Source organism: Lissotriton helveticus, chromosome 9, assembly GCF_964261635.1.
Source record: "Lissotriton helveticus chromosome 9, aLisHel1.1, whole genome shotgun sequence".
Taxonomy (NCBI): domain Eukaryota; kingdom Metazoa; phylum Chordata; class Amphibia; order Caudata; family Salamandridae; genus Lissotriton; species Lissotriton helveticus.
Genome location: NC_136070.1, coordinates 872,135,396 through 872,162,470, shown reverse-complemented (window position 1 = coordinate 872,162,470; position 27,075 = coordinate 872,135,396). Strand labels below are relative to the sequence as shown.

The 27,075-nt window shown below is 44.1% G+C and overlaps 1 protein-coding gene across 2 annotated transcripts in view; it reads right to left on the bottom strand.

Moving 5' to 3' along the window:
• Window positions 1–27,075, bottom strand: part of LOC144783023 (cytochrome P450 2G1-like) — a 278,934-nt gene that overhangs the window by 67,969 nt on the left and 183,890 nt on the right. For both annotated transcript variants that reach the window (XM_078662211.1, XM_078662212.1), the window contains exon 6: window positions 20,794–20,970. In XM_078662211.1, the coding sequence (XP_078518337.1) occupies window positions 20,794–20,970 (177 nt within the window). The remainder of the gene's footprint in view (window positions 1–20,793; window positions 20,971–27,075) is intronic.

Below are 27,075 nucleotides of genomic sequence, written 5' to 3'. Positions count from 1 at the left end.
AATGTGACACCTTTTGCAATTGTAATACAATATGTGTTGTTTGTATGTGACTTATATGTATTGATATTACAAATAACAATGGCTTCTAATGAAATGTATGAATTAATTTTTAAATAAAAGTTATTGTAATGTATAAAGGTAATTGGTCAAAATTTTGCAAATAACTTGGTGGACTTGTATTTGGAGGGTGGAGTTTGATTGTGGTTTTGTTTTTTGAGTCTGTTGTTTGATGGTGGATTTGGAGGGTGGAGGGTGTTGTTGGTGTTGGAGGGTGGATTTGTAGGGTGGATTTGGAGGGTGGAGTGCTGAGTTTTGCTGTGGTGGTGCTGAGTAGTTTTGTGGTGGTTCTGAGTTGTGCTGTGGTGGTGCTGACTGATGCTGTGTGGTGCTTGGTGGTGCTGTGGTGGTGCTGAGTGATACAGTGGTGGTTCTGAGTGATAATGTGGTGGTGGTGAGTGGTGCTGTGGTGGTGCTGGGTGGTGTTGATTGAATTTGTGGTGGTTGTGCGTGGTGCTGTGGTGGTCCTGAGTGATGCTGTGGTGGTGCTGAGTGGTGCTGTGGTGGTTTTGAGTGAAGCTGTGGTGGTTATGAGTGATGCAGTGGTGTTGTTGTGGTGGTTCTGGGGGGTGTTGAGTGGTTCTGGGCTTGTGCTGAGTGGTGCTGTGGTGTTGCAGAGTGATAATGTGGTGGTACAGAGTGGTGCTGTGGTGGTGCTGAGTGGTGCTGTGGTGGTGCTGATTGATAATGTGGTGGTGCTGATTGATGCTGGGGTTGCGCCGAGTGATGCTGGGGTTGCGCCGAGTGATGCTGGGGTTGCGCCGAGTGATGCAGGGGTTGCGCTGAGTGATGCAGGGGTTGCGCTGAGTGATGCAGGGGTTGCGCTGAGTGATGCAGGGGTTGCGCTGAGTGATGCCGGGGTTGCGCTGAGTGATGCAGGGGTTGCGCTGAGTGATGCAGGGGTTGCGCTGAGTGATGCAGGGTTTGCGCTAATTGATGCTGGGTTTGCGCTGAGTGATGCTGGGGTTGCGCTGAGTGATGCTGGGGTTGCAAGGGGAAAAAACGAGTCTAACAGAGGGCAGAAGGGCACAAAAAGCGAGTCTAACAGAGGGTAGAAGGGCAGAAAAACAAGGGAAACAAGAGAACAATTCAAACATTTATTTAATTAATTTCAAAACTCACAGATGTTTAGACACTTTCCTTCAGCCAACTTATAAACTCCAGTAGGAGGTAAGGCAGTGTTCAGAAACAGTAATTGCTTCCATTCCAAAACAAAAGAGCCAGACAGGTAAAGAGCGAAATCAGATACGGTTATAGCTCCGTTCATAACTTATGCAGGGATATGAATGCCTTTCCAAGAATACTGCAGACTCCTGCCAGGAACACGTTCTGAGCTTTCAACAGTCACTGATTTGGCAAAGCACCGACAAGACTTGTGTACAGTTGTAAATTTGGGCACATGTGCAACGCAACTTCCTTCATCACTAGGGTAAGCCGAGGTAGGGAGTGTTAATTTGCCAAAGCTGAAATCTAAATAGTTGGAATGGATACCAAGCACGAAATTAACAAGCACACCCTGTTGGACAACAAAATATTTCTGGAGCTAGTAAAAGCGTTGTTGCAACTTGGATCCCTTTAAATAACATGTTGGGGTGGGTGAAAGGAGTGAGGATTACAAAGCAACGAGAATAACATGTTGGGGTGGGAGAAAGGAGTGAGGATTACAAAGCAACGAGAATAAAAGAAACAAGTATTGGGCAGGCTGGTGGCCTGAGAAGCGTCCGTGAAGCAGGGGGCGGGGAGCCGAACCCTTTGATGTAGCTCACGGGCCTGGCGGCCGTGAAAAAAAGCAATTAGGGGGGAGGAGAAGTGAGGCCAGCGCGCACTGCGCACGCTCGCGAAGCCTGTGGGAGGGCTTTGATGAGGGGGAAATGCGCGTGCTTGTGTCCACGTGCACTGCATCAAATCGCCCCTTTGGTTAAGCTCTCAATAGGCCCCTATATGTCTCGCCAGCTCAATGCGCAAGCGCATTGGCAGGCGAGACCTAAAAAGGACACAATAGTCAGCTCCAGCTGGGTAAGCCTTACACTTTTGAGGTGTACCCATGTACTCCAAGAATCAAATGAGATTTCTACATATGTAAAGGTGGGAACAATTTTCAGAGCAGTCTCGCCAATATGAAATGTTAAAACTCTGCTGCGCAGTTTCCCACATATCATGGCGTATGATTTAGTTTTATTTGTTGTCAGCCTTAAGTCAGATATGAAACCCACAAAGCAATATAATAATTTCTGGAGTCCTCTCTTTAAGCCATAAGTGCACAGTTTCTGTGTACATTAAAACTGGTATAAGGTGGGTCCCTATTCTAGGGGAATCAATATCCAAAGACATCAAATAATGTTCCAACTCATAGATATTATGGAAACTGAAATGAAAAGGGACCAGCACTCAACCTTGCCTAACCCCCTTTCTAATCTTAACAAAAGTGGTATATTCCCATGTGGCCCAAACCTAATCCTACCTTCCACATCGGAATAACGTTGGGAATGGAGATGAATGATTTAGGAATTGGCCCTTTTAGTCAATAGCATGGACCACAGGTTCCCCTCAGGACATTGTCAAATGCTGTGCTTAGATCCATGAACGCCAGGAAGAGACAACCCTCCCCAGTCGTCACGTCCAGCTAAGGACCAGATGGAGATTCAGGCACTGATCTACTGTCACTAACACATGTCTAAAACCATTGTGTACTGGCAACAGGATCTGGATTTCTAGTCGCCCAAGTCGCCAAGTGGTCTAGCAAAATTCTATCCAAAATCTTGTCAGTCGGGTCTAACAATGATATAGGACAATAGCAATTTGCATGACACCTGTTCCCCTTTTTAAAGATAGGGACAATTGTCACCTGTGACCAGGATATAGGAAGAGCCTCCTTGGTCGTACTCCTAAGCAAGCTCACCAAAACAGGAGCACACAAAACCAAATTGCCCTTAAAAAGATCAACGAGGACTCCATCTGTCCCCTGTGCTTTGTGATTTTGAGATCTATTTATCGCAGAGATAACTTCCTCAAAGGAAATTATAAAGTCTTCTGAGCTGGATAGACTCCCTTTGCTAACTACTTGTTGATTAGAATCATAAAGCTTTTTAAAATGCACAACCCATTTATCCTCAGGAATGGTTACCTCAATACTGATTTTAGGAGAGATAGAAAAGAATAGAGCATAGCTATCTTCTTGAATTCCGTAACATCATTTCTGGAACAGGCACTGACCAGGTGCTGTATCACACAAAGAGAAGGGGTGAGAGGCCAATACCCCTACACACAAGGAGGAGTAGAGATTAGTGAAGAGAAGTGTCGTGGTGGCCCGTCCTGGGTGTGAAAAATACTACCCTCACTCACAAAATTGTGACATGCTTCATCATCGGGCTACTTCAATACACCCCTGTGCAACCAATGCCTGGGGTGGAGCAATAGGGTGGGGAGGACAAGACAAAACATAAACATATATACTTAGATAATCAATCAAAAAATATATCGGGATCACCAAAAGAAAAACGTGCAGTGAGGATTAAAACTAGCTTGGAGGTATCCCATTGCGTAAGTTTATTCCTGGACCCTGCGGCCAGCATTAAAAGCAAGAAGGATGGTGGTGGTAAGAAAAGAGTAAAGATTTCCTACACCCCTCCTTACTGCCCATATGTCGACATGATTCTGCCTACTTTAATGTGCCCGAAATTATAGGTCACTCAGGCATTCTTCAGGACCTTTACGATCCCAAAGGTTATATTACCCTCATTGCCTACTATAAGGTTGGCCAGGAACAACTTGTTCCCTCACCGAGGGCTTTCCCTTTGTAACACTTTCTCGAAATACTGACCAGGTGCTGTCATGCCTCCTTGCTGATCTAATTTTTTCTATGCATAAGAGCTGCTTTATAAATCGCTCTACAGTGTCTAATATCTAATGGAACACTTGGAATAGCTTTCATGTTATTTAATAGGTTTCTGTGGGCTCTTGAACACAGCTTATCAAACCACTTAGTTTGCTTCTGTGGATTAAAACGATTTGGTACAGCTAGTTGGTCCCGGGTCTGACAGCAGAAGTCAGAAATGGCCCCCAGTATTGACTCAGGGTCTGCAAAATCACTTAATCAGATCTCAAACTGAGCCATACAATTTTCAATTTGACGTTCTATTTCCCATTATTCAATGCATAAAAGTACAAACAAAACTTAAAAAATATTACATCCATTAAAATTCACCTAAAACATACATCATCCTAAAAGAAATTATTTCCTAAATTTACAAATTCCTAGTAGATACCACAATAAACATTTATTAAAAACATCTGGATAAGCATCTACGCCTAGTCACCGCTCATAGGAAGGAGGCGAGATCATAACACACACATGTGGGTCGGCCAACTGTTGAATAAAGTGCAGTGCAGTTATACATTGAACACATTTATATTTACGCAACATAGAGACTAAAAAGGTTTCCCTTCGAGAGCCATAAAATGTGCAGAAGATTAAAATATGTAACATTGTTTGATCTGCTCTCCCATTACAAAGGCATGGTAATAAATCGCTCACAGAATGGGTATTTGCCGTGAAACAAAACATTAGAGAAATATAATTCAGTCCAAACTTCATCAAGACATACTGGTTCTGTACAAAGGAAGATTTATTCTGTCCCCATCTGTCCCCTGCAGCTTTTGCTAGAAACACCTTTTTTAGTTTCGTTTTTGGGAAACTATCACATAAGAATGGAGTACTAAATAAAGTTAAAAGTCCCATAGCTGACAAGGTATTCTCCACATACTTTAGCCAGGGGATCGTAATTAACATGATCCAATTTTAAACAGTCACTAGGGATCGCCTGGTTTAATTGTACATAATCCCTTTTCCATATAGAGAGCCATAATAATAAAGGGGCTAATCTAATTGCATCCTCAAGAAAAGGTACATCCAATTCCATATGGGCAGAGTAGTTTGCACAAGTACAGGGGAGTGAGAGCAGTTTCTTACAAAAATCATCCTCCATACACTGGAGAAGACTTAGATACATTGTACCCCAAATTGCTGCCCCGTAAATTGGACTAGCCTTCACTGTTGCTCGATAGATATGTAACCTTTCTGGGATAGATTTGGATCCTATTTTTTGTTGAGAGATTTATAAGTACCATAATACCATTTTCCAGGAGAGTGTTTCTGCTTAACATCATATTTTTCCAGGATAGTTTCTTATCGAATAATACCCCCATGTGTCAACCACTTCCATCTTTCTCTGCTCTATATAGAAATAATAGAATTTCTTTAAATGCGCTCCAGCAATTAGGACAAAGGATTTAGACACATTTACACGTAGATCTAAACTAACCATACATCTCATATACGTCTCTGTGAGCTTCTGCAGTGACATTGGAGTACTTGCCAAGAGCACTGCATCATCCCTATAGAGGAGTATAAGTAAATGGGAATCGAATCTGTGGGGAGCCACAATCTTCCACCCACCCAGCATTCCCCCAAGTCTCCCAAAACAAATGATACCTCACTTGTGTGGGTAGGCTTAGTTCCCGCAACATTAAACGGCCCAAAACTCAACGTTGACACATTACATTTTTCCACTTAAAATTGACCCCTTTTTTTGCAATGTACCTAGCTATAGATTTTGGGCTCTAGCTCAGCCTGCACGTAAGGAAACCTAGAAAACGTGTACATTTTTTAAAACTAGACACACCGGGGAATCCAGGATGGTGTGACGTGTGTGGCTCTCACCAGGTACTGTTACCCAGAATCCCTATCAAACTTCAAAATGTCGTCCAAAAAAGCAAATTGTCCTCACATGTCTGTGATTGAAAATTCTGGAATCTGTGGGGAGCCTAAAAATTCCACCCACCCAGAATTCGCCAAGTCTCCCGATAAAAAGGGTACCTCACTTGTGTGGGTAGGGCTAGTGCCTGGGACAGATAAGGGCCAAAAACGTACTGTGGAGATTTCAAAATTATCCATCACAAAACTACATGGTTTTGCGAAGGAGTCACCTGCGCTTTTGGTTCCGGGCTTGGCGGCTATTTAGGGAAACCTAACAAACCCAGACACTTCTGTAAACTAGAAGCACAGAGGAATCAAGGGAGGTGTGGCTTGCGTGGATGCCCCAACGTTTTCTTATCCAGAATACTCTGTAAACCTCAAATTTTGCAAACAAAATCACATTTTCCTCACATTTCTGTTTGGGATTACCATGCCGGCACAAATTTCCTACCACCCATCGTTCCCCTTGGTCTTCCCATAAAAATGATACCTCACTTAAGTCGGTGTCTAATGCAGAATCAGCCTAAAAACGTATATTTGAAAAAATATAGCACTTAGAGCTCGCTGTGCTATCACCTCAATCTCTAAATCTTTGTCCTTTCCCAGTCGCAGGCCCTCGGCTCACCCATACAAGTGAGGTATCATTTTACTCGGGAGACCAAGTGAATGCTGGGTAGTAGAATTTTGTGCCAGCATGGTAATCCCACACAGAAATGTGAGAAAAGTTTGACTTTTTAGCTAAATTTGAGGCTAGCAGGGATTCTGGGTAAGAAAACGTTGGGGGAACCCCCGCAAGCCACACATCCTTGTACTTCCACGGGTGTCTAGTCTTCAGAAATGTCTGGGTTTGGTAGTTTACTCTAGATGGCCGCAGAGCCAGGAACCAAAAACGCAGATGCCCCTCTTGCTAAACCAAGTCCTTTTTTATAGATAATTCTGATGTCTCCACAATAGTATTTTAAGCCCTTATCTGTAGCATGCACTTGGCCCACCCATACAAGTGAGGTAGCATTTTCTTCGGGAGACCTGGGGGAATGCTGGTTGGTAGGACATTGTTGTGGACTTTGTGATCCCACATCTTCCCCACACAGAAATGTGAGGAAAATGTGATTTTTCTTTTTGGCAAAGTTTGAGGTGTGCGTGGGATTCTGGGTGAGAAACCCTTGGAGCTCCATACCAGCCACACCTCCCTGGACTCCCCCGGGTATCTAGTTTTCAGAACTATCTAGGTTTGGTAGATTTTCCTAGATGGCTGCCGAGGCTGGGACCAAAAACGCAGATGACCCTCGATGTCGTTTTGTGATCAATCCTTTTTTCATTTTCGATGCCTCTACAATTCGTTTCGGGCCCTTCCCTGTCACAGACCATTTGCCCACCCACAAAAGTGAGGTAGAATTTCTATTGGAAGATCTGTAGGAACACTGGGTGGTAGGAAATTTGTGTGGGCCAGATGATTCCACAACTTTCTGACACAGAAATGTGAGGAAAACGTGCCTTTGTTTAGCTAAAATTGAGGTTTGCAGGGGATTCTGTGTAAAAAAATGTTGCAGGATCCACACAAGCCACACTCCCTGGATTTCCCCAGATGTTTAGTTTTCAGAAATGTCTGGGTTTGATAGGTTTCCGTAGATGGCCGCCGAGCCCAGGACCAAAAGTTTAGAAGTCCCTTTTGCAAAAACAGATTGATTTGTGACAGAATGGGGGCACCTGCGTTTGTGGTCCCGTCTTGGCAGCCAACAAGGGAAATCTACCACACCTAGACAGTTCTGAAAATTAGACACTCCGGGGAGTCCAGGGATCTGTGGCTTGCATGGATCTCCTAAAGTTTTCTTATCCAGAATCACCTGCAAAGCTCAAATTTAGGTAAAAAGACACATTTTCCTCACATTTCTGTGTGCCAAGGGTGTGTGATTACCGCACCTACACAGATTTCCCACCACCCAATGTTCTCCTCAGTCTCCCAATAAAAATGATACTTCACTTATGTAATTATCCAAAGCAGAGGCAGCCTAATAACTAAAATAAACTGCCCTTTTGGACCCACTTTGATCCCCACTCTGTATTTCATTTTATACGTTTTTAGGTTCTCTGCTTTAGGCACCCACACAAACGAGATTTCATTTTTATCAGGAGGGGAATGCTGGGACATAGGAAATTTGGACCAGCGTGGTGATCTTACAACTTTGATAAGAACACAAGGGAACCGCATTTCGATATCCATAAGATGCTTATTCCACAATTTTATCCTTTTATGTTCATCCTTTGTACTCCTTTGTTTCCTTCAATTCATTTGACTAATTTCTGTTGTGTTTCATAATTCTTTTGAAAGGGATTGCCAGCCCCTTCCCCTCCGTTCAGAAGGCGTTCTGAGGGAAGGTGTGTGGAGACGCTGAAGTCCGGCGTGGCAGGCTGCTTCCTTTTCGTTCCTGGTGCTCTCGCTTTTACCACTTCACCACGTAGCTAGCTGACGGCTTTTTTTGGATTTAGGGGGAGCGCTGAGGGCATGTGCTCCTTGATGGCTTCGGCGGCTCTGGCTCTGGCAGCATCAGCGGCTTACTATCAGTGCTAACTCTTGTTTCTGCTTGGCTGTTGGTCCCGGTAATTCGAGCAACAGCTTGGGACCCTGGATGGATTTATTTCCTGTGCAGTTTGCTGACCCATTGGCTCCGGGGCTGCATTTTTTTTAGTGTGGACTTGACTGGACCTGGATACCAGGATAAAAGCACGGACATGTGAGTACGACAGATGGGGGATTGCTGATGATTTAAAATCTATCTAGGAGGAAGAGCTGGGCTTTGCTGCCACATTCGTTCCTTGCTGACACCCCGCAGGACTTCATCTTCCAGAGAGCCGCAGGGGCCGCCTGGTGACCGCACCGCCCCTTCTCTCTGTATTGGACCGGAAGTATTTAGGAAGACATCCGTCTTCGCAGTGCGAACGCGCGCCCAAGGGTGGGACCGTTTGAGGCCGTTAGAGGAAGAGGATAGACGGGGTCAGTGCTGGAATATATTGCTGAGCCTACTGTACTGCCAGTGACCCTACTGGCCACTTTTGATTATCTCCCACCTCTTACCCGCAAGAACTTGTTATTATGGCATCCACTAGAGAACCAAAGGGTAGACTGTCCAACACTGGTGGCTCTTTAGTAGGTACACTGGATCGCTTCATCACTAGGGCATCCAATGTGCTGTCAGGTGAAATTGAGCACACAGAGAAAAGGTTGTCAAATGGTCCCGGACTTTGACAAACGTTCTTCTTTGGGGCCACTATAGCATGCCATTTCTCCTACTAATCAGCTCGGGCCTGTTTCTGGTGTATTGGGTGCAAGTAGAGAAGCGCTGGATTCCACCATAGAGAGTATAGCCACTGCATCAGCTAGCTCAACGATCCATGACCTTTACCCTAACGAGGATCCACCTAATTTGAGACCAAAAACAAGATATACACAGAATCAAATTCTAGCAGCAATAAAAGACCCAGTGGTGAAAAGAAAACGGGGTGGTGCTCCTCTTACTAACAAAAAAGTGAAAATCCATAAAAGGAACAATAAGGGTGAGGGGCAAACCACCGCCCCACTCAACACTGCAACCGCTAACTCACAGGTTTCCCAACTGGTCAATACCCCAACAAACTTTAGTGATGTGGACCCAGCTGACCTGGGAACTGTATTTCGGGCGAAATTAGAACTTATTTTCACAGAGACTTGTCGTGCTATATATGACAGACTTGCTCTAATTGAAAATAGACTCTTATGTTTAGAGGAGAGACCTGTCCCTGTCACGGTGTGGGTAGGTGCCCAGGACAACAGGAGTACTGGTACTGGCAAACCTCATGGACACAGAGAGGGCTTTAATATTTCTGCTGTACCACCTGTTGAACCACCACGGGAAAATCAAAATGCAGCTCCAGATAAAGATCTCGCAGCATTGTTGGATAGTAACGTAGTTAATATGAACACTCTACCTAGGAGGTTGGGGGGTCTGAAGGGGCTCCAGTGCAGGTGGCACATCAACCTTCGGCTTGTAGGAAAAATGTACTTGAAGATAATGCAAAATGTTTACCCCGTATTGACCTTCCCCCAGAATCTCTCCAGTATGTGGTGGTGTTGACAGGGGTCCCAGTCTTAAGTCAAGGGAAAAGTGAGGAACATACTGTATTAAAAAACAAATGTATTCATTGGCTTAGTCTTAACAGGCCTCTTCCTCCTAATGTCTCTGGTGAAATACTGTTTGTCAGACGGGTTGATTGGGTGGGGCCTAGAACAAAAACTATTCCAGGTAACTGTGTGGTCATGAACTTCAGGAATACTTGTGCTGTTGAATACATTTGTAACAAGACTATTGCTTGGCGCAAATCCCAAATGTTACCCCTGCACCTGTCCTACTTTTATCGTGTACCTCAGTTGGGGCCCAGGCGCATTAGAGGTGATCAGTCTGGGGGTAGTTGGAATCTGCAACCTAACAGAATTCAGCATAAATTCGGAGGGCCCACGACCACTTACCCCCCTAATCTCATCATTCCCGCTTAGCAATAGGTACAGCACCCTAGATCTAGTGGATTGATGCCCTGTGAGGCTTAGTCCTCTACCTCTAGTTGCTAGCAGAGCAGGCCCCCAAGTAGAGATTGTGGAAGGCAAAGGTAACACTAATATCACAGGAACCCTAATGAGGCGAATTAAAGGGGAATACACAAGTGCCCGAGAGTCCCACGTGTTCTGGAGGGAATGAAACTTGTGAACATAGACACGCAAATGATTTATCCCCACCGAGTGTAGAGGAATCCAGTGCCAGCATTAAAGTTCTGTCCTGGAACCTGGCAGGGATGAATAATAAACTTTCCCTTCCAGACTGGGGTCTTTTCATGGATAATCATGATATTTGTATGATGCAGGAAGCTTGGGCCTTGGACGAGAGTATGAGGGATGGTTTCGCCACCTTCAACATATTGGCAACAACAGAGGGAAGGGTTAGACCGTCGGGCGGCCTGTCGATTTGGGTGGGCACGCACTTGGGTGTTCAGGCTGCTGATATTCCAACTAATTCTCCAGACGTCCAATGTGTACTCCTGATGCACCATGATCTGACCAAGGTTGCCTTACTTAATATTTATTCAAGGCCACAGCAGCGTGGTCAGGAATCAGGCACTATTAATGTGCTGAGGCAGTTTATTCTTTCCTTAGATCCTTCAGTGGCTCTGTTAGTGGGAGGTGATTTTAATTGTCAGTTTGAGCCCCTCGAGAGCATGGGCGTGGGACTCAGATGAGGATGATCAACTTTGGCATGTCCCCGACCCTCAGATCTCCCCTGTCCGAGCATGGACCCCGCTGGTTCTCCAAATTAATGCACTTGCCCTCACAACATCTCTGCGGGCGTGTAATGGGAGGTTAGAGCCAGATATACCGGGGTCTTTTACCTTTAATAGACCAGGTCACACTTCGATCATTGATTATATATGATTGGAACAAGGCACTGGGACAAGGTGTTGAATTTTAGGGTGCTTCCTAGGACTGATAGTGATCACAACGCCCTGGTGCTGACACTGAAACCAGGGAGTTTCGGGTTGTCCATCCCTGCCCCTGAACTTACTGCTTTATCACAGCCCCTCTTACTATCAAATAATAGGCTGAGAATTAAATGGTGCCATTTTTAGGGTTCGCCAACTAAACTAGCTGAAATATATCATCTGGTACTACCGCAGCTAATTGAGATGGGGGAAATTGATGTAAAGAACTTAGACTAAGCAGGCCAGACCAGGATTACTGGAATTCACAAACAGTTGGTCGGTAAACTCTTTGGTGTGTTTTACCCTTTGGCTAGTAATAATGCTGCCCTAGCTAGAACGCATCCCTGGTATGATGCAGCTTGTCGGAAAGCAAAAACTGATTTGCTAACGGCAATAAAAGCAAAGGATAGAGCAGCAATAAAGCAGTGTCGACTTGGGTACAAACAGGCTATTACCAGGGGAAAAAAAGACTGGGACGAGAATAAATGGGAGGAACTCAGGCTAGCACTTTCCCGTAAGGACTCTAAAGCATTTTGGACCATTGTTAGTAGTGGGGCGTGTGGGGGCGCACCCGCACTCATAACAAATATAGCTCCTGCAGCGTGGGAAGCTCACTACGGAGCCCTCTATGCTAACCCCATTGAAGAGACAACCTTGCTCCCGACTCTTGATCCATCAAACGAGCATAGGTAGCTGGGACTAATGGACCCAGAACCGGGTGAACCAGTAGGGACCTCCCTCCAGGCCATCACAGGATCTCAACTTGAGTATCAACTAACAGGGCCCCCGGATTTGGAGCTGGGCCCGGGCTCCTTGGTTCCGGGCACCGTACAGCAACTGGTTGAGTCTGACTACATTTCCCTTAAGGAGGTGGACGCTGCAATACTTAAATTACTTCCTAATAAGGCCCCAGGACTTGACAAGATGCCAGGGGACTTATATTGGTCGCAACCGAAAATTTGGACACTGTACTTGGCTGTACTATTTAATGCAATCCTGAAGGGGAATGTCCCGCCAGATACCTGGCTAGGAGCGGAGATTGTCCCCATTTATAAGAAAGGCTGTCCGCTAACTCCATCTAATTATAGGCCCATTAGTTTGATAGATATCACACAAAAACGGATGGGCAGGATAAAACTAGACAGAATTCAGGGGTTTATAGATGACCATGAGATCCTGAGTATATTCCAAGCTGGGTTTAGGACAGGTATTTCGACCATTGACCAAATTTTCAGGCTCCAGGTCCTATTTTGGAAGACGGTGAGATTGGAGGGTGGCAGCCTCTATCTCATTTTCGTGGACCTGCTTGCAGCCTTTGATTTAGTGCCGAGGGACAAGTTGTGGAGAGTCTTAAGAGAGTTGGGTCTGCCGACCTATCTACTGAATATTTTGATTAGGCTCCACATGAACAATTACGCCCAAGTTAGGTGTGGGAAACATGGTGATATATCGGCTCGCTTTCCTGTCTCAAAGGGTTACGTCAGGGGTGCGTTTTGGCCCCAACGTTATTTTGTCTTTACATAAATGGTTTGGTAGGACATTTACTAGGTGTAAAAGATAATGACGCTCCAAGGTTGGCCACTGGGCGGGTACCTGCCCTAATGTTTGCAGACGACACTCTGCTGTTGTCTAAAACGTCTACAGGCATCCAGCGTACCGTTGATGGTTTTGCAGCCTTTTGTGCTTTGCGAGGATTGGAGATTAACTTGGACAAGACCAAGTTTATGATTTTTAACCCTCCGAAGCAGACCCGCCCTAACCCCATCCTGAATGGCACCCCATTGGAAAGAGTAAGGACCTTTGTCTACCTCGGTATTACTCTGACGGAAAACTTTGACTGGGGCTCCCAGACAGCGAAGGCTGCACTCAGTCCAGAGATCTTCAGTTTTTAAACCCACGGCCCCTGTCGTAGAAATCTACAGACTCCAAGCTAGAACGACCGCAACATAAGGAGCCGAATTATGGGGCCACCAAAGTATATCTAACCTCATCAGGGTAGAACACGGTTTTATGCGAAACTCTCTGGGCCTACCAGTAAGTGCACCGCTTATCCCCCTACGCTTAGATCTGGGGCTAGAACTGATAGAGGATCTAGTAGCAGCAAGGCCTATCCTTTATTGGAAGAGGCTCTGGTCAGTGCCAGAATTGGCTTCCTACAGAGAGGAATTTGCAGAGGTTTGGTCCCTTTTTAAAAGTAAGAACATCCCGTGGCTTTTACATATAAGGGCACTCTGTAATAGGATCGGCCTACCAGTGTTGTAGGAGAATCCTGAGGCAAGTTGTCCGGGGTCAAGTAAAAAACAGCTTGTGCAACTTCTAAAGCACCAAAGTGTGGCTGTTCTACAGAGATCGACTGCTGTGGGAAGACTGACGGTAGAGTTCCTCCAAATAAAGTCTTAATCAAGAATGGAGGAATTCCTGGATATAATTTCTCCTCCACTTGCAAGGAAACTTTACATCCAGTTCATGCATTGAACACGCCCATTGAGGGTATTTACCTCTAAATGGGCGAACACAGAACATATTACGTGCCCCGCATGCAACTACAAACAAGAAGATGCACGGCACGTTTTGTTTTTCTGCCCCGTTTACCTAGAAATAAGGAAATGCTGGTTGATTCCATTATGTAGGAACCTACAGCCTGATTCATGTACAATCCGTTTTGCGTGGCCCTAATAGCGAATCATAGCGATTCGCTATTGAGGACACGCAAAACGGCATTCATGTAGGAATTGCTACTTAAATAGCGATTCCTACATGTTCTTTATTTGCGAGTAGCAATTTGCTACTCGCAAATACTCCCCATTCATTCCTATGGGCCAAGAGGCCCATAGGAATGAATGGGGAGTATCCCTCATTTGCGAGTAGCAATTTGCTACTCGCAAATGAGATAGCAATTTTAAGGGTGCCAGGGGTGTCCAAAGGACGCCCTGTAGCACCCCTAAAAGGCACATTTGAACAGGTGTTGCGCGCACACATGTCCAAAGGACATGTGTGTGTGCAACATGCAACTTAGAAAAATGCTTTTAAAAGCATTTTTCTGAGTTTCTGCTATTTACCGACAGGTCTGACCTCTCGGTAAATAGCGGCCCCAAAAGTCCAAAATCGCTATTTTGTTTTGTGTCATGAATAGCATTTGAGGAATCTCTATTAGAGATTCCTTAAATGCCATTCCACGCAAATATGCGAATTCTTACATAGCGATTTTTGCATTTGGTATCATGAATACCAAAAGCAAAAATCGCACTCGCAAAGGGCCAGATTCTCAGAATCTGGCCCTTTGCGAGTGCAATTTACCTACATGAATCAGGCTGCTAGTATTTAGGCACTGTGCCCAGGCGTGTAGGGTTTTAAGGTTTGATACCCACGCCCTTATTGTCTTCGCAGTATCACGGTTTTTAATCGGAATGTGGCGTAGGCGGCAAAGTTTTGTATAATCAATTGCATGATCATGTATTTCATATTTCAACTTTGATAACTACTCAGTTTAATCCTTTTTTAAACTTGTATGATTGCATTGTTATTTACTGTTTTATCTTACTGTGCCACTTGTATGTATTTTATCTGCACTTTTATGGTCTCCGACCGAAATAAAGTTATCATTGATTGATTGCTTTCAGTAAAGAATGTTTATTATTAATCAGCAAGCACTGGTTGGAGAGGCTATAAATCATAGAGCATAGCTTCGCTGTGCAGACTTTAGATTATGGGCTTCTGGGGAGAAAGGGACAAATAAAGGACGATGCTAATTATGTTGTCAGTAGCATCAAACACATTCAGAAAGTGTTCATAAGTGCCTGGAGTACTAATTTTGAGTGCATGTAGTTTTCAGATTGTAGTATAAGCATGATAATTGCATTTATTGGTGATGTATATTTTCTATTTTTATAGATACCCCCAAAGAAGGGTTTTATACCCGAAATGCATTGGGTGTTTTTTAAATAAAGCATGATACGTGGAAGCATGCTGTGTTCTTGTGCTTTTTTGAAGAATTATGGAACACAACAGAAATGAGTAAAATGAATTGAAGGAAACAAAGGAGTACAAAGGATAAACATAAAAGGATAAAATTATGGAATAAGCGTCTTATGGATTTAATTAATTTGATTTGTTTTGAATTAATGGTTGTGCAGCTTGATGGGAATCGAAATGCGGTTCCCTTGTGTTCTTATCATGTTTGCAGCGCAAGTGGACAGAGCGCAGAGGAAGCTAGCACACCGAGCAGGTTTAATTGAGAGAGTACATAAAATTTGGTTTACTTGGAGAAATGTGATTACATACGTGTGCAACTCACCATTCTGTATCCAGATCTTACAACTTTCCCACAAAGAAATGTGAGGAGAGTGTGACTTTCTAGCTAAATTAAAGTTTTGCAAGGGATTTGGGGTAATAAAATGCCGGAGGATTCACAAAAGTCACACTGCCAGCCAAGCACCATCCATGTTCACCCCCATCCATGCACATTGCCAGCCGAGCGACAGTTCACACACACTGCCAGGCAAGCAACAGTACACACACACCGCCATAAATGTGCCATCCATACAGACCACTAGCCAAGAGATAGTTCACCCACACTGCCAGGCAAGCGCTAGTCCACACACATTGCCAGCTAAGCGCGAGTCGACACACACCCCGCAGCACAATGCAGGTTCACACAAAGCCAGCCAAACGGCAGTACACACAGACCATCAGCTGAACTCCAGTGAACACACATATACAGAAACTTTTGCTAATGTGTAGTATTTTTCTTAATATCGCTGACCTGCCCCCAAGGAGGGTAGAGGCAGCCAAATGTGTCCTAAAAAAAGGGAGAAACAACCCTTGCCTAAGGGGCTGGTCCCTGACATGCCCATAAACATACCTGGTGTCTAGTGGGCGTTCTCCCCCCCCCCCCCGGGCAGATCGGGGGTAATACCCCCATCTGCCTTCCAGGGGTGCAGAAAGACTTCTGTTTTTATAATTGTGGGTGGGGGCATGGCCTTTCCCATTGTGGGCAGCCCCCATCCCTATTTTATAATTGAAATGAAATCTCTGTTGTCTAGTGGGCTTTCTGCTCCCCGGGGGACAGATCGGAGGTTATAACCCCTATCTTCCCCCCAGGGGGCACAAAGACTGTCCCTTTTGTTTTGGGGGTGGGGACATTAGCATTCCCATTTGGGGCAGCCTCCACCCCTCTTTTGGATAGGAAAAAAGAATCCCTGGCGGCCAGTAGGCTTTCTGACCCCCCCAGGGGGCCAGATTGGGGGTAATAGTCCTCATCTACCTCCTGGGGGCAGAAAGGCAGTCTCCTTTATTTTGGGGGTGGGGGCAGTGGAATGCCCTTTGTGGGCAGCCTCATACCTCAATTATTAAAGAAAACAATACTCCCTTGTGCCTAGTGGGTTTTTTGCCCCACCTGGGGGAGCAGATCGGAGACTATTTCCCCCATCTGTGCCCTGGGGGCCAGAAAGACTGTATACATTTTTGGGTGGGTGGAGGCATTATAATGCCCTCTTAGGGAAGCCCCCACCCCTAGGTGTTCTTTAAAAAAAGAATCCCTGATGTCTAGTGTATTTTTTGCCCCCCTGGGGAGCAGATTGAGGACTTCTGCCCTCATCTGCCCCCAGGGGGGCAGAAGACTGAATAATGCTAAATTATTATGGGGGAGCAAAGGCCCTTGCCCGAGGGACTGCTCCCCCTCCCTTGTGTCTAGTGGTGGATCCCTGCTCTGGGATCACCCTCATGCAGCAATTCCAAGCAGGGATCCACTAGGGAAGGGTACTGAGATAGCCCCACGAACACCAAAACAGTGAAACTGAAACTACGTTTTAGTTTCAATGTGACAACGTCAGCACGCCATGTGCACCATCGCCGTTACATTGAATAAATTAATAAATAAATACCTCCGAATGTTGGGGGAGTTCTTCCCTGCCTCCTGAGGCAAAAAAAGGAAATCCCTTTGCAGTTTACAACAGAGGAATTATGCAGTGGTGTGCCGAGGATGTTACCATTACGTCAATGGCACCAAACCGGCTCCGCCCCTCTTGCTTTTTTGTAACTTACTTGTAAGGATCATATAAGACCCTGATCCCTAGGCACTGCATACAAGGAAGTATGCAAATTATTGGCAGACTTAGTGCAATTGTTGTCAAACCATGAATCTAGAATCATACTTCTATTCTTGGATGCGTATGTCAATTGGCATCTAATCCCCTCCAGGAGTTCTTCAAAGGCAAATATCACCTGGTCTGGTAGGAAGGGGGGCACTATCATCTAGACAAATCATGACCTCTATATCGTTATCAGCAATGAGAGCATGAAGAAGTCCTTGTCCTTCCACCCTATCCCATTTTAGTATGTAGACATTATTTCTAGCCAAAGCAGGTTTTGGTACTAAATCTATCTGTGTATAGGCATTAGACTCTCACCTCATATCATAAGCAAGGATTGCATTATAACGAAAAACCATAAAGTCATTACTAATCTAGCACTTACTGATTTAGTAGCAATTATAAAGTCAATTGTAGAGCCAGAATCAGGGATCCATAAGTCTTATCCATAACTCCTGAAGTCAAATTGACACTGTTTTTGATCCCCATATCCCATATAACTAGGATCCTATTCAAAGCCTCCCCCTAAGTGGAATGTTTAAAATGTATAGTCATGTCTCCATGACAATTTGTTACTCTGCACACAATATAGTCCAATAAATTACAAACTGATATTAAAATCACTCATTCAAATAATTCTTAAAGTTTTTTGGCGTTGGTCGCTAATTTCACCAATCTCCCTTTCCAATTCAGTTACCACACTATCCATCATCCCCTCAAATGCATTATTATAAAAATTGATTATTAATAAGTCCCAATCTTTCTGTCCCTCAAATATTAGATAATGGAAATATATTGAATCATTGAAAAAGCTTTAGTATTCTTATACCAAGAGTATTCACCAACAGTGTCACTAATCCACCTTTTGCCCTGCCTGCTCTAGCTGGACCGCCAACGTTTGATAAATTCGAAAACCATTCATTAATATTGGTGCTACCTCCCAGGTTTCCTGGAGGCACACAATATCATATTTATTTATTTCATTTCCCCACTCTTTTTCATCCCTCTTATGACTGAACCCTGTTATATTCCAGGTAGTTTGCTTAATTTTCTTCAATCCCTCCTTTCCCTCCTCAGCTGCCCTATCTTTTCTCTCATTCCTTCTTATCGTACCCTGACCCGAGAGTCAATCACATTCATTTAAACCCTCTAATGGGCAATTCTATTGTTAGTAATAACTTTGTCAGGTCCTCTCGGGGGTATAACTCCCGCTAGTAGCGCATCATATTATCTATTGCTCATGCCTGGGAACTGCAAACAACATGGCGTTTGTAAAGAATAACCTAGAGGTCGGGCATACATCTGTGTTCCTTTTGGATCCTAACCAGGCCATATATTTACTCACCTGCTGGAACAGATACTCATTGGGCTCAATAGCCTTCCATGTCCACTGAATCCCACCATTTCTGGTATACTTAATAGGACAAACCATTTTATCGAAAGGTACTTGGTTCAGCCCAAGAGTTAAACTGAGGATTCATGGGTTATGATCACTGAGGAAGCAGCTTTGGATATGAAAATTACATATCATACAAACCCAGGATTTAGATAGTACATTGAAATCAATTAGTGAACCCTTGCCTCTTCCTGTAAATGTTACCTGCTGTGAAACTTCAAATGTCTCCAGGTCATGGGTAAACATAGGATCATATACACTCAGCAGCCTGTTCAGCTTTTTTCCACAAGGATTGTGTGTAAATTGCAAAAGATTAGAATGGCCATCAACAAAGATGCCACACACATTATCATCAGTAATAGGACAAAGTCTGAGGCTAAAATCCTATGTTAATACTGAGGTCCCCGTCTCTAGCTCATAAGCCAGGGAATCAATAGTTTGAGTGTCTGCACTAGCTTAAATCACACAAGTATAAAATTTGCTACACCTACACATAGTTTGTATAAAATGATCCAATGAGGTTAGAGCAAATAGATACAATTTTGAGCTCATGAGTTTTGCAGGATCCTCCACAGCTTCTCAAAGCATCCTTCAAACTTACATTTATCTGGAATTAACATCTACAAGATAGATACATTGGAGCAGCCTGTACTCTGCAGGCGCTTTCTTGGATTCAATACCAATTAGAACATTCTGCAATTATTAAATCAAAATAAACATTTGTTCTCATGATAAAGTTAGAAACAGAACACCATGTTCGACAGCATTGAAATTCAGCTTGCCTATAAATAAAAGATCAGGTGTCATTAAGGAAAATGGCATTCATCATTAGCCCTTTTAAACACAGACCTACATTAGTTATGGCTAAGTGTGAATTATACACAGTTGATAACATTAGCGTGTTTCCATGTTAATGTTGACATAATGCAAAAACATTAAGACCCTGTTTATGATTTTGGTCGGAGTTGCCTTCAACCAACATCATCCCGGATTCGGTACAGACTGACCTCCTGTCCGAGCTCAGTATTACAATACGACCACACATGGTTCGGTTGCATACTCCTATTTCTCTATGGGAACTTGCGCTGCGGCCACACAAGCTTCCATAGAGCAATGGAAGATTCTGTTAATCCTTGCACCGCGTGGCATGCACCTCAAGGTCCCTGCACCACATCTTAGGCATAAATATAGGTGCCCCCCGGGCACCCCAACTGGAGGCCGCATGGAAAAGGGGGCCTTCTGACAAGCTTTTCATGTCAGAAACCCTGGCATGAAAAGCCTGTCGGAAACTAACATCGTAATCTCGAAGGTGTAAATGCCTTCATTGAGGGATTATGTTGCAGCCTTCGACTGGCGAACGGCCTTCTTGAGCCTGAGAAAATCCAGACATAATGACCAGTCGGTTTGACTTCCGACCGCCTACATTTAAATTAGGCTGTCAGAATCCAAACCGGAGATTTCGGTCACAAAGCCTCGCTGGTCGGAGGCTTTCTGACCGATATCAAAATCGGCCCCTCAATATGTAAAAACGCTTTCACAGTTAAAAAGTGGAGAAGCAAGCCCTGAATCAACTAGCCACCCTTGAAACACCAGAAACACATAACTATGACCCCATGAATTAGGGAGCTCTTCAGATCATTTGTAGGGGTTTGGTAAACGATTGACAAAAGAGAAACTTCCAGCAGATCATAGTTTGTGATATCAAGAAAAATTCAAGCTAAACATTTTTAGGGGAAAACGAATTTCCAGGTATTCATGTCCACATCTACAAATTCATTAAAATTCCTCTTTTTAAATATATAGATGTGGCTACAGCCCTAGTCATCTCTCTGATGCCCTAACTGATTCTCCTGTGCTCTGACTTTGACAGGGCAGTAGGGGAAGCCTGTGGGGCCTCCAGTAAAGGTCTACAGTGCTGCAGCCTGCTAATCTGGTAATGGTCTACTTTATTGTAGCCTAACAACTGTTCCTGACTTGAAGGATACCTCACTTACCTGCTCCATTTTGATGAGGAAGCAGTCAATGTAGTCCCGAGGATTGCTGCGATCCAGAGTCCCTTGGTGAGTTTTTACTGTCTTTTCAGCGAAGGCCTTAAGATCTAGTAGGTGTTTAAATATTTTGTGATGAGGTCCTGGTAGAAAATCCATCACACGTGGATATGTGTGATACATCTAGGCAAAAGGTATATATAGCAAAAGACATGTTATACATTTTCTTTTTCTACATTTTTGATTTCATATTTTTATACAGTACCATAAACCGTCAATGTGTTTGTTAGGATTTGGGTCTCTATTTGGCAGGTTTGCACGCTGTCCAAGTAGGGGCCACAATCCTAGTCAGTGTAAACTAGACACAAATAAAAGATGACCTGTGCTCACCCTGTGGCCTAGAGCAGCCAGGATTATCTAAAGAGGCAATGTGTAAAGTATTTGTGCAACACACATACAGTAGAACAATGAAGAAAAATACAAAAATACTCCAAGCAGGTTTATTAAAATAAAGAATATTTTTCTATGAGAAAATCATAACCAAAACGTCAAAAATGCAAAAAGTACAACCAGAGTTAAATGAGCCTCTATGGTTGTCTGAGTGTGCAAGTGGGTAAGAGGATGTGTGACTGCCTGTATAGATGAGAGAGTGGGTGAGTGTTAGACTTGGCATCTTTGGCGTGGTTTCCCATGACTTTTTGCTTCTACCTCCTGTATTTTTGATGCTGTGCTGTGTTTCGTTTTTGCTGGCTTAGATGCTTTGGACTCTTTGCCCTGATGATCAGTTTCAAAGTGCAAATGCTCCTTGTGTATGTTGTTGTTACAATTTATTCTCCCTGATTGGCATATTTCATTTACTAGTAAGTCCTTAGTAAAGTGCACTTGGTGTGCCAGGGCCTGTAAATCAAATGCTACTAGTGGGTCTGTATCACTGATTGTGACACTCACATGAGTAGCCCTGAAAAGGTTTCTCAGACCTGCCACCACAGTTTCTGTGCACCGTTTGTTTACTGCCATGTCGACTTGGCAAGTGCACCCACTTGCCAGGCCCTAACCTTCCCTTTTCTTACTTGTAAAGCACCCCTATAGTAGGCTCAGGGTATCCACATGGGCAGTGTGCAGTGCATGTGAAAGATAGGATATGTACTTGTGTGTGTGAAATGTCCTGATAGTAAAATACTGCCAATTTTATTTTTCACTATTGAAAGGCTGTCTTGCCCCACATGATAGAATGGTAAATACTGTGTAACATCTTATAAGTAAAACTTCCCATTGGGACAAGATAGAGGAATGTAGTTTAGGCTCTCTTTTAGATAAGATGTTTTTTTAATTGCGAGTTTGAAAATTCCACTTTTAGGAAGTAGGCATTCTCTAGTTTAACCATTCTCTGTGCCTCTGCCTGTTTGTGTATTGACTGTCTGGTTTTTGGAGTGACAAGGGATAGGGATGTCCATTCACTGTATACAGCCACTCGTGGGGGGGTTGAGATGCTCCTGGCTTATCCTGGATGACGAGCTCAGCTGAATGGGGCTAGTGGGAGGAGATTTCTGTGCACCTGAATAAGGCCTGTCTCCATTGCACAATGTTGTCTCCGCCCCCTGCGTCATACTGCATCATTGAGAACAGAACTGGTTTTGACTGGGCACAGAGGCCCTTGCACAAAGAGAACAAAGACATTGTGGGATATAAGTATTACACCTGAAACCCCAGAACTTTAAATCACTTCTGGACTCAAGATGAACCTTTGCCAAAAAGAAGAGCTGAAGAGCTGTGAGGAGGAGTACAGTCCCTTTGCTGTGTGCTGAGCGAGGTTGGCCTGCAGTTGCTGTTTCTGCCAATGGGAGGACAAAGACTGGAACTTTGCTTTGATCCTGCTAGAAGACAAACTCCAAGGGCCTGTGTGTGCTGGCCTCCTGTTCTGAAGTCTCAGGGACAGAACGACTTCACCCCCAGCTCCCCTGAACTCTGTTTCTCAGAGTTCTGACCTGCCAGGAGGTGCCTGTTCCAGTTCTGGGCCTCTGGAGGTTGTTCTTGCTGTTGGGAGCTGGAACAAACCTAAAGAACTGATGAAATTGACGCAACGCTCTTCTTGCAGCTGTTTTTACGATGCAGCAGAATGTCCATTCATCGCGGCGCCGCTGCCAAACTGATTCTGCGCCTGTCGCCGCTGTGAGAACCGACTCATCAAATGATTGCGGCTGAAGAAACTGACGCAGACCCGCTTGACGCAGCTGAATTGATCACCTCCACATCCCGGATTTCTTCATATCATATCTGTGCAGCAAGTTTTCTCGACGCATCACCCGCGGACCAGACCCATCTTGGAGTTGACACATCACTTCTCCCTACAGACTGGATTTAACACATCACTTCTCCTGCTTGCAGCATAACTGTTGCACAGCCTCCCCGGGGTCCCAGGAATTGACGCATCTCTTTGTTTCTCGATGATTCCCTTCTCTGCAGCTGTTTGGCCTTGTGCATTTTAATGCACCTACAGGTATTTTGGGAGATAGTTTTCTATGGACCCAGTTGCTTGACATCTTTTTAAAGTTTCTTATTACATGTATGTTGCATTTTTGTCAGTTTAGCCTTGTTGAGTTTAGATAAAGAGACTTTGTTTTTCTAAACTGGCGTGGTGTCCATTTGTGGTGTCATCACTGTATTACTGTGTGTTTTGAGTACAAATTCTTTACACATGCCCTTTGGGATGTCTGTCTGCTCGCGCCAAGCTACCAAGGGGTGAGCAGGGGTTATCTAAAGTGTGTATCCACCTTACCCTTACTAGAAGCAATGATCCATTTTTGGACAAAGATACCTACCTCTGCCAACTAGAGACCTCCATTTCTAACAGTGAGTCATTGCCTGTATGGGTTAGTGAGTTAGCTACTTGGACACCAACTGGCATTCAAACAATCAGTCACTCAGCTATACATTCACACACTTATACAGTCAGTCACGCAGCCACTGAATCATCCATACAGATACTCATACACCTACTTGTTTACCAATACACTTTGGTATATATATTTAACATAGATAAACCTTTTTTAAACACTCACAGTCACTGGATGATGTCATCAGTGATGTCATTTGAGATGTCATCAATAATGTCATTTGAGATGTCACCAGGGATGTCACTGACCAGGTCATGAGTGATGTAATATGTACGGTTATAAAAAGTGCATTACGGGGGCGCAAGTCATAGTTAGGTCAACTAACTATAATGGCCGAATTTCTCTGGTTTTGTACAAGTGAAATGTCCAATTAACTATAACGTCCTTGAATGATATGGTGTGTTATCAATTGATACAGGTACTACTTGCTCCAATGTTAGACTTGTGGAGGTTCCTAACCTACCCCTCTCTGGAAAATAAGTCCAAGATTTTAGAATTTCAAAAATTATGTGACTAATAAGTTGTCAGCTAATGTCCTGAAGAAGACTGGTTCAATCATAAATGACCATGAATTCATAATCAGTTATACCAGTCTACGGAACTTTTGTGCAAACTCAATTGTGTTATTTACTACACACAGAGTGTGGGACTTTTGAGGAAAAGAAACTGTATAGAACCAGTGCAGATCACTGTAAAACTGAATGCAGTGTATTCCCACACTCCACAATACCAGCTTCCTCATGAAGCTGATGAGGAGATTCTACCTATTATTGATAAAACTATTACACAGTGTATTCTAAAAAAGTTCTAGGAGCCAATATAATTCTCCAAATATAGGAATAATAAAAACTAGTGGAAATGGAGAATAGTAAAGCACCTGCAAAAAATTAATTGTTATAATCCATATGTTATTTTACACATGTTACATGTTGCTACATGGTTATATCCACAATTAATTTATATGCTTTTGATAGATTGCTAAACTCCTATTATAAGGTGGGGATATGAGCTACGTATATACAGGTTAAGATATGAGGTTTATACCTGAGGGGATATTGTACTTGGTATCCTCCTCCACCCCTCCCTTTCCTATCCCTTGGTACGTTCCTTATCCTTGGAGGCTGCTGTGGAATGTTCACAGTGATGGGACGATCTTGAGGAGAGAATGAACGGGAGTTTCCTGTTATCTGTTGGCACTGTGGAGGTCGTGAATAAAGAAGGATTTATCCAGCAGCATCTGGTTTGTTATCTTTCTAACTTTAATGATCTAGTGATTCCTTGTCCTGTGGTTCCAAATCCTGCAGTAATATTGTTTCTGAATCCTGCAGAAGCCAAGTGGTTTAGTGTTGTTATCTAGCATTTCTTAATTCCTCTTCATCAGGATAGTCAGTCTCTGTTTGTGTTCAGATTCTGAAACAGAATCCTTGTTTGCTGTAGAAACCCACAAGGGTATACATAAAGTCCTTCAATCTTCTCCCTAATAGTGAAAAAGGATGTGAAAAGTGTATATTTGCCTTGTGCCTCAGTGCAGGTCCAATATATTGGTGGGCTGTTGGGTGCAGCAAAAATGAAAGCGGGTTGTAGACTTGACACAATTGCTTTGTTGAATCATTTGGCTGAAAATGGGCATAAAGCATCTCCTGTGAAAGTACATTACGGTCAGGAGGAAGTGAGTTATTTGGGACACTAAATTGAGAAGCGAGTACAAAAGTGTCCAAAGAACATATCTCTGGAATTATGAAAGTGAAACTACCAACAACACAGAGAGAAGTGAGAATGTATCTAAGGATGGTTGGCCTCTGTCATCAATAGATTCCAAACCTTTCCCTAGCTGCAAATAATTTAAAGAGGATGACTCACAATGATGTACGGGATTGGTCCCTTGAGGCAAGGAATGCATGCAAGCATTCTGAGAGTTCAGCCAGTTGTGTAGTGCCCCTGCTCTTGGAAGGCCAAATTACAAGGAATATTTGTATTTATTTTGTCATTAAGGAGAAGGATGTGTAATTTTAGTCCTCACATAGAAACAAGGGTGTGGAGGTGGCAAGCAGACCAACCCATATGTTACAGCTACTCTAGAGGCAGTAGCCCCTGTGCTCCCTGGGTGTATGAAGGGCATTACATAGACTTCTTTGGCAATTGTTCAAAGTGAGACGATTGTGATGGGACACACACACACAAAGGGGCCGATTATGATGGCGGACGGACTTGAGTCCGTCCGCCACCATAGAGTAGGAGGGACCGTCCGCAGGGGCAGCGGCGGTCCCTCCAATACAGATTAGGATGTGACCGCCAGGGTGGCGGTCACATCCTCTATTTTTAACATTGCGGCGGGTGGAGCTTCAAGCTGCACCCGCCGCAATGTTAAAAATGCATGCACAGCATTTGCGTGCACAAAGCGGGAGGCACCGCGCGGTGCCTGCCGCTTTGTGCACGCAAATGCAGGGGGGTACCATAGGTACCCCCGATGTGCACCCCCCACCCCCTCCTTCACCCAGGGGGCCCGCAACGGGCCCCCGAAGTGAAGGTCCGTATGCTTTTCCACGGTGGAAAAGCCGCCGTGGAAAAGCATACTTTTTACTCCATCCTAATATGGCTGGCGGTGTCTGATAGACACCGCCAGCCATGTTACAGCTTATCCGCCGCGGTTGTAAGTCAACCGTGGCGGAAAAGCGGCGGACTGAAACCAGAACCCACCAGCCATCCTAATGTGGCGGTGGGTCTTTGGTGGGTCCGCAGAGGATTTTCCGCATCCTCCGGGCCGGCGGTGGCTTCCGCTGGCCCGGAGGATGCGGAAAATCCTCCATCATAATGAGCCCCTTATTGTGGTGGTTCCACATTCAGTTGAGTCGTTGCTGGCTCATGCATGTAAACAGCATCAAACAAACGGTTAATTACCTAAGTGTGAGCCGATTATTCTGGTGGTAGAGAACATTTCAATTAAACACTGCATTGCCCTAAATCCTGCACACTTCTGCAATTTCCAAAGAAATAACTTTATGATCAATAGATAAAAGTGACCATAATTGTATTGATGTGACAGAATTGTGCACCAAACCAAAACAAGATATTCACGATGTTCAACTAGAATTTGCTGTTTTTATTTGATCTGTGGATAGTTCTTGTCCAAGAGACCAGTATGGAACTCTTCACACAGCATATGCAGTTAGCACAATAACATATTAGGGAAGTATAATATATGTGTAATGTAACTTCAGCACTAGTAGCAAAATGTATCGCAATAACAAGAGCATATATCTATAATCTATAACAGATAGCTAATACGGTTTTGACTTTGGCTAATTGTGGTCGCAAATGGCTGCCTTATTATTAATAGGCCAAGAATTTGGGATTTGTACAAAGACCTACAACTTCCAAAAGAGATTTCTGTTGT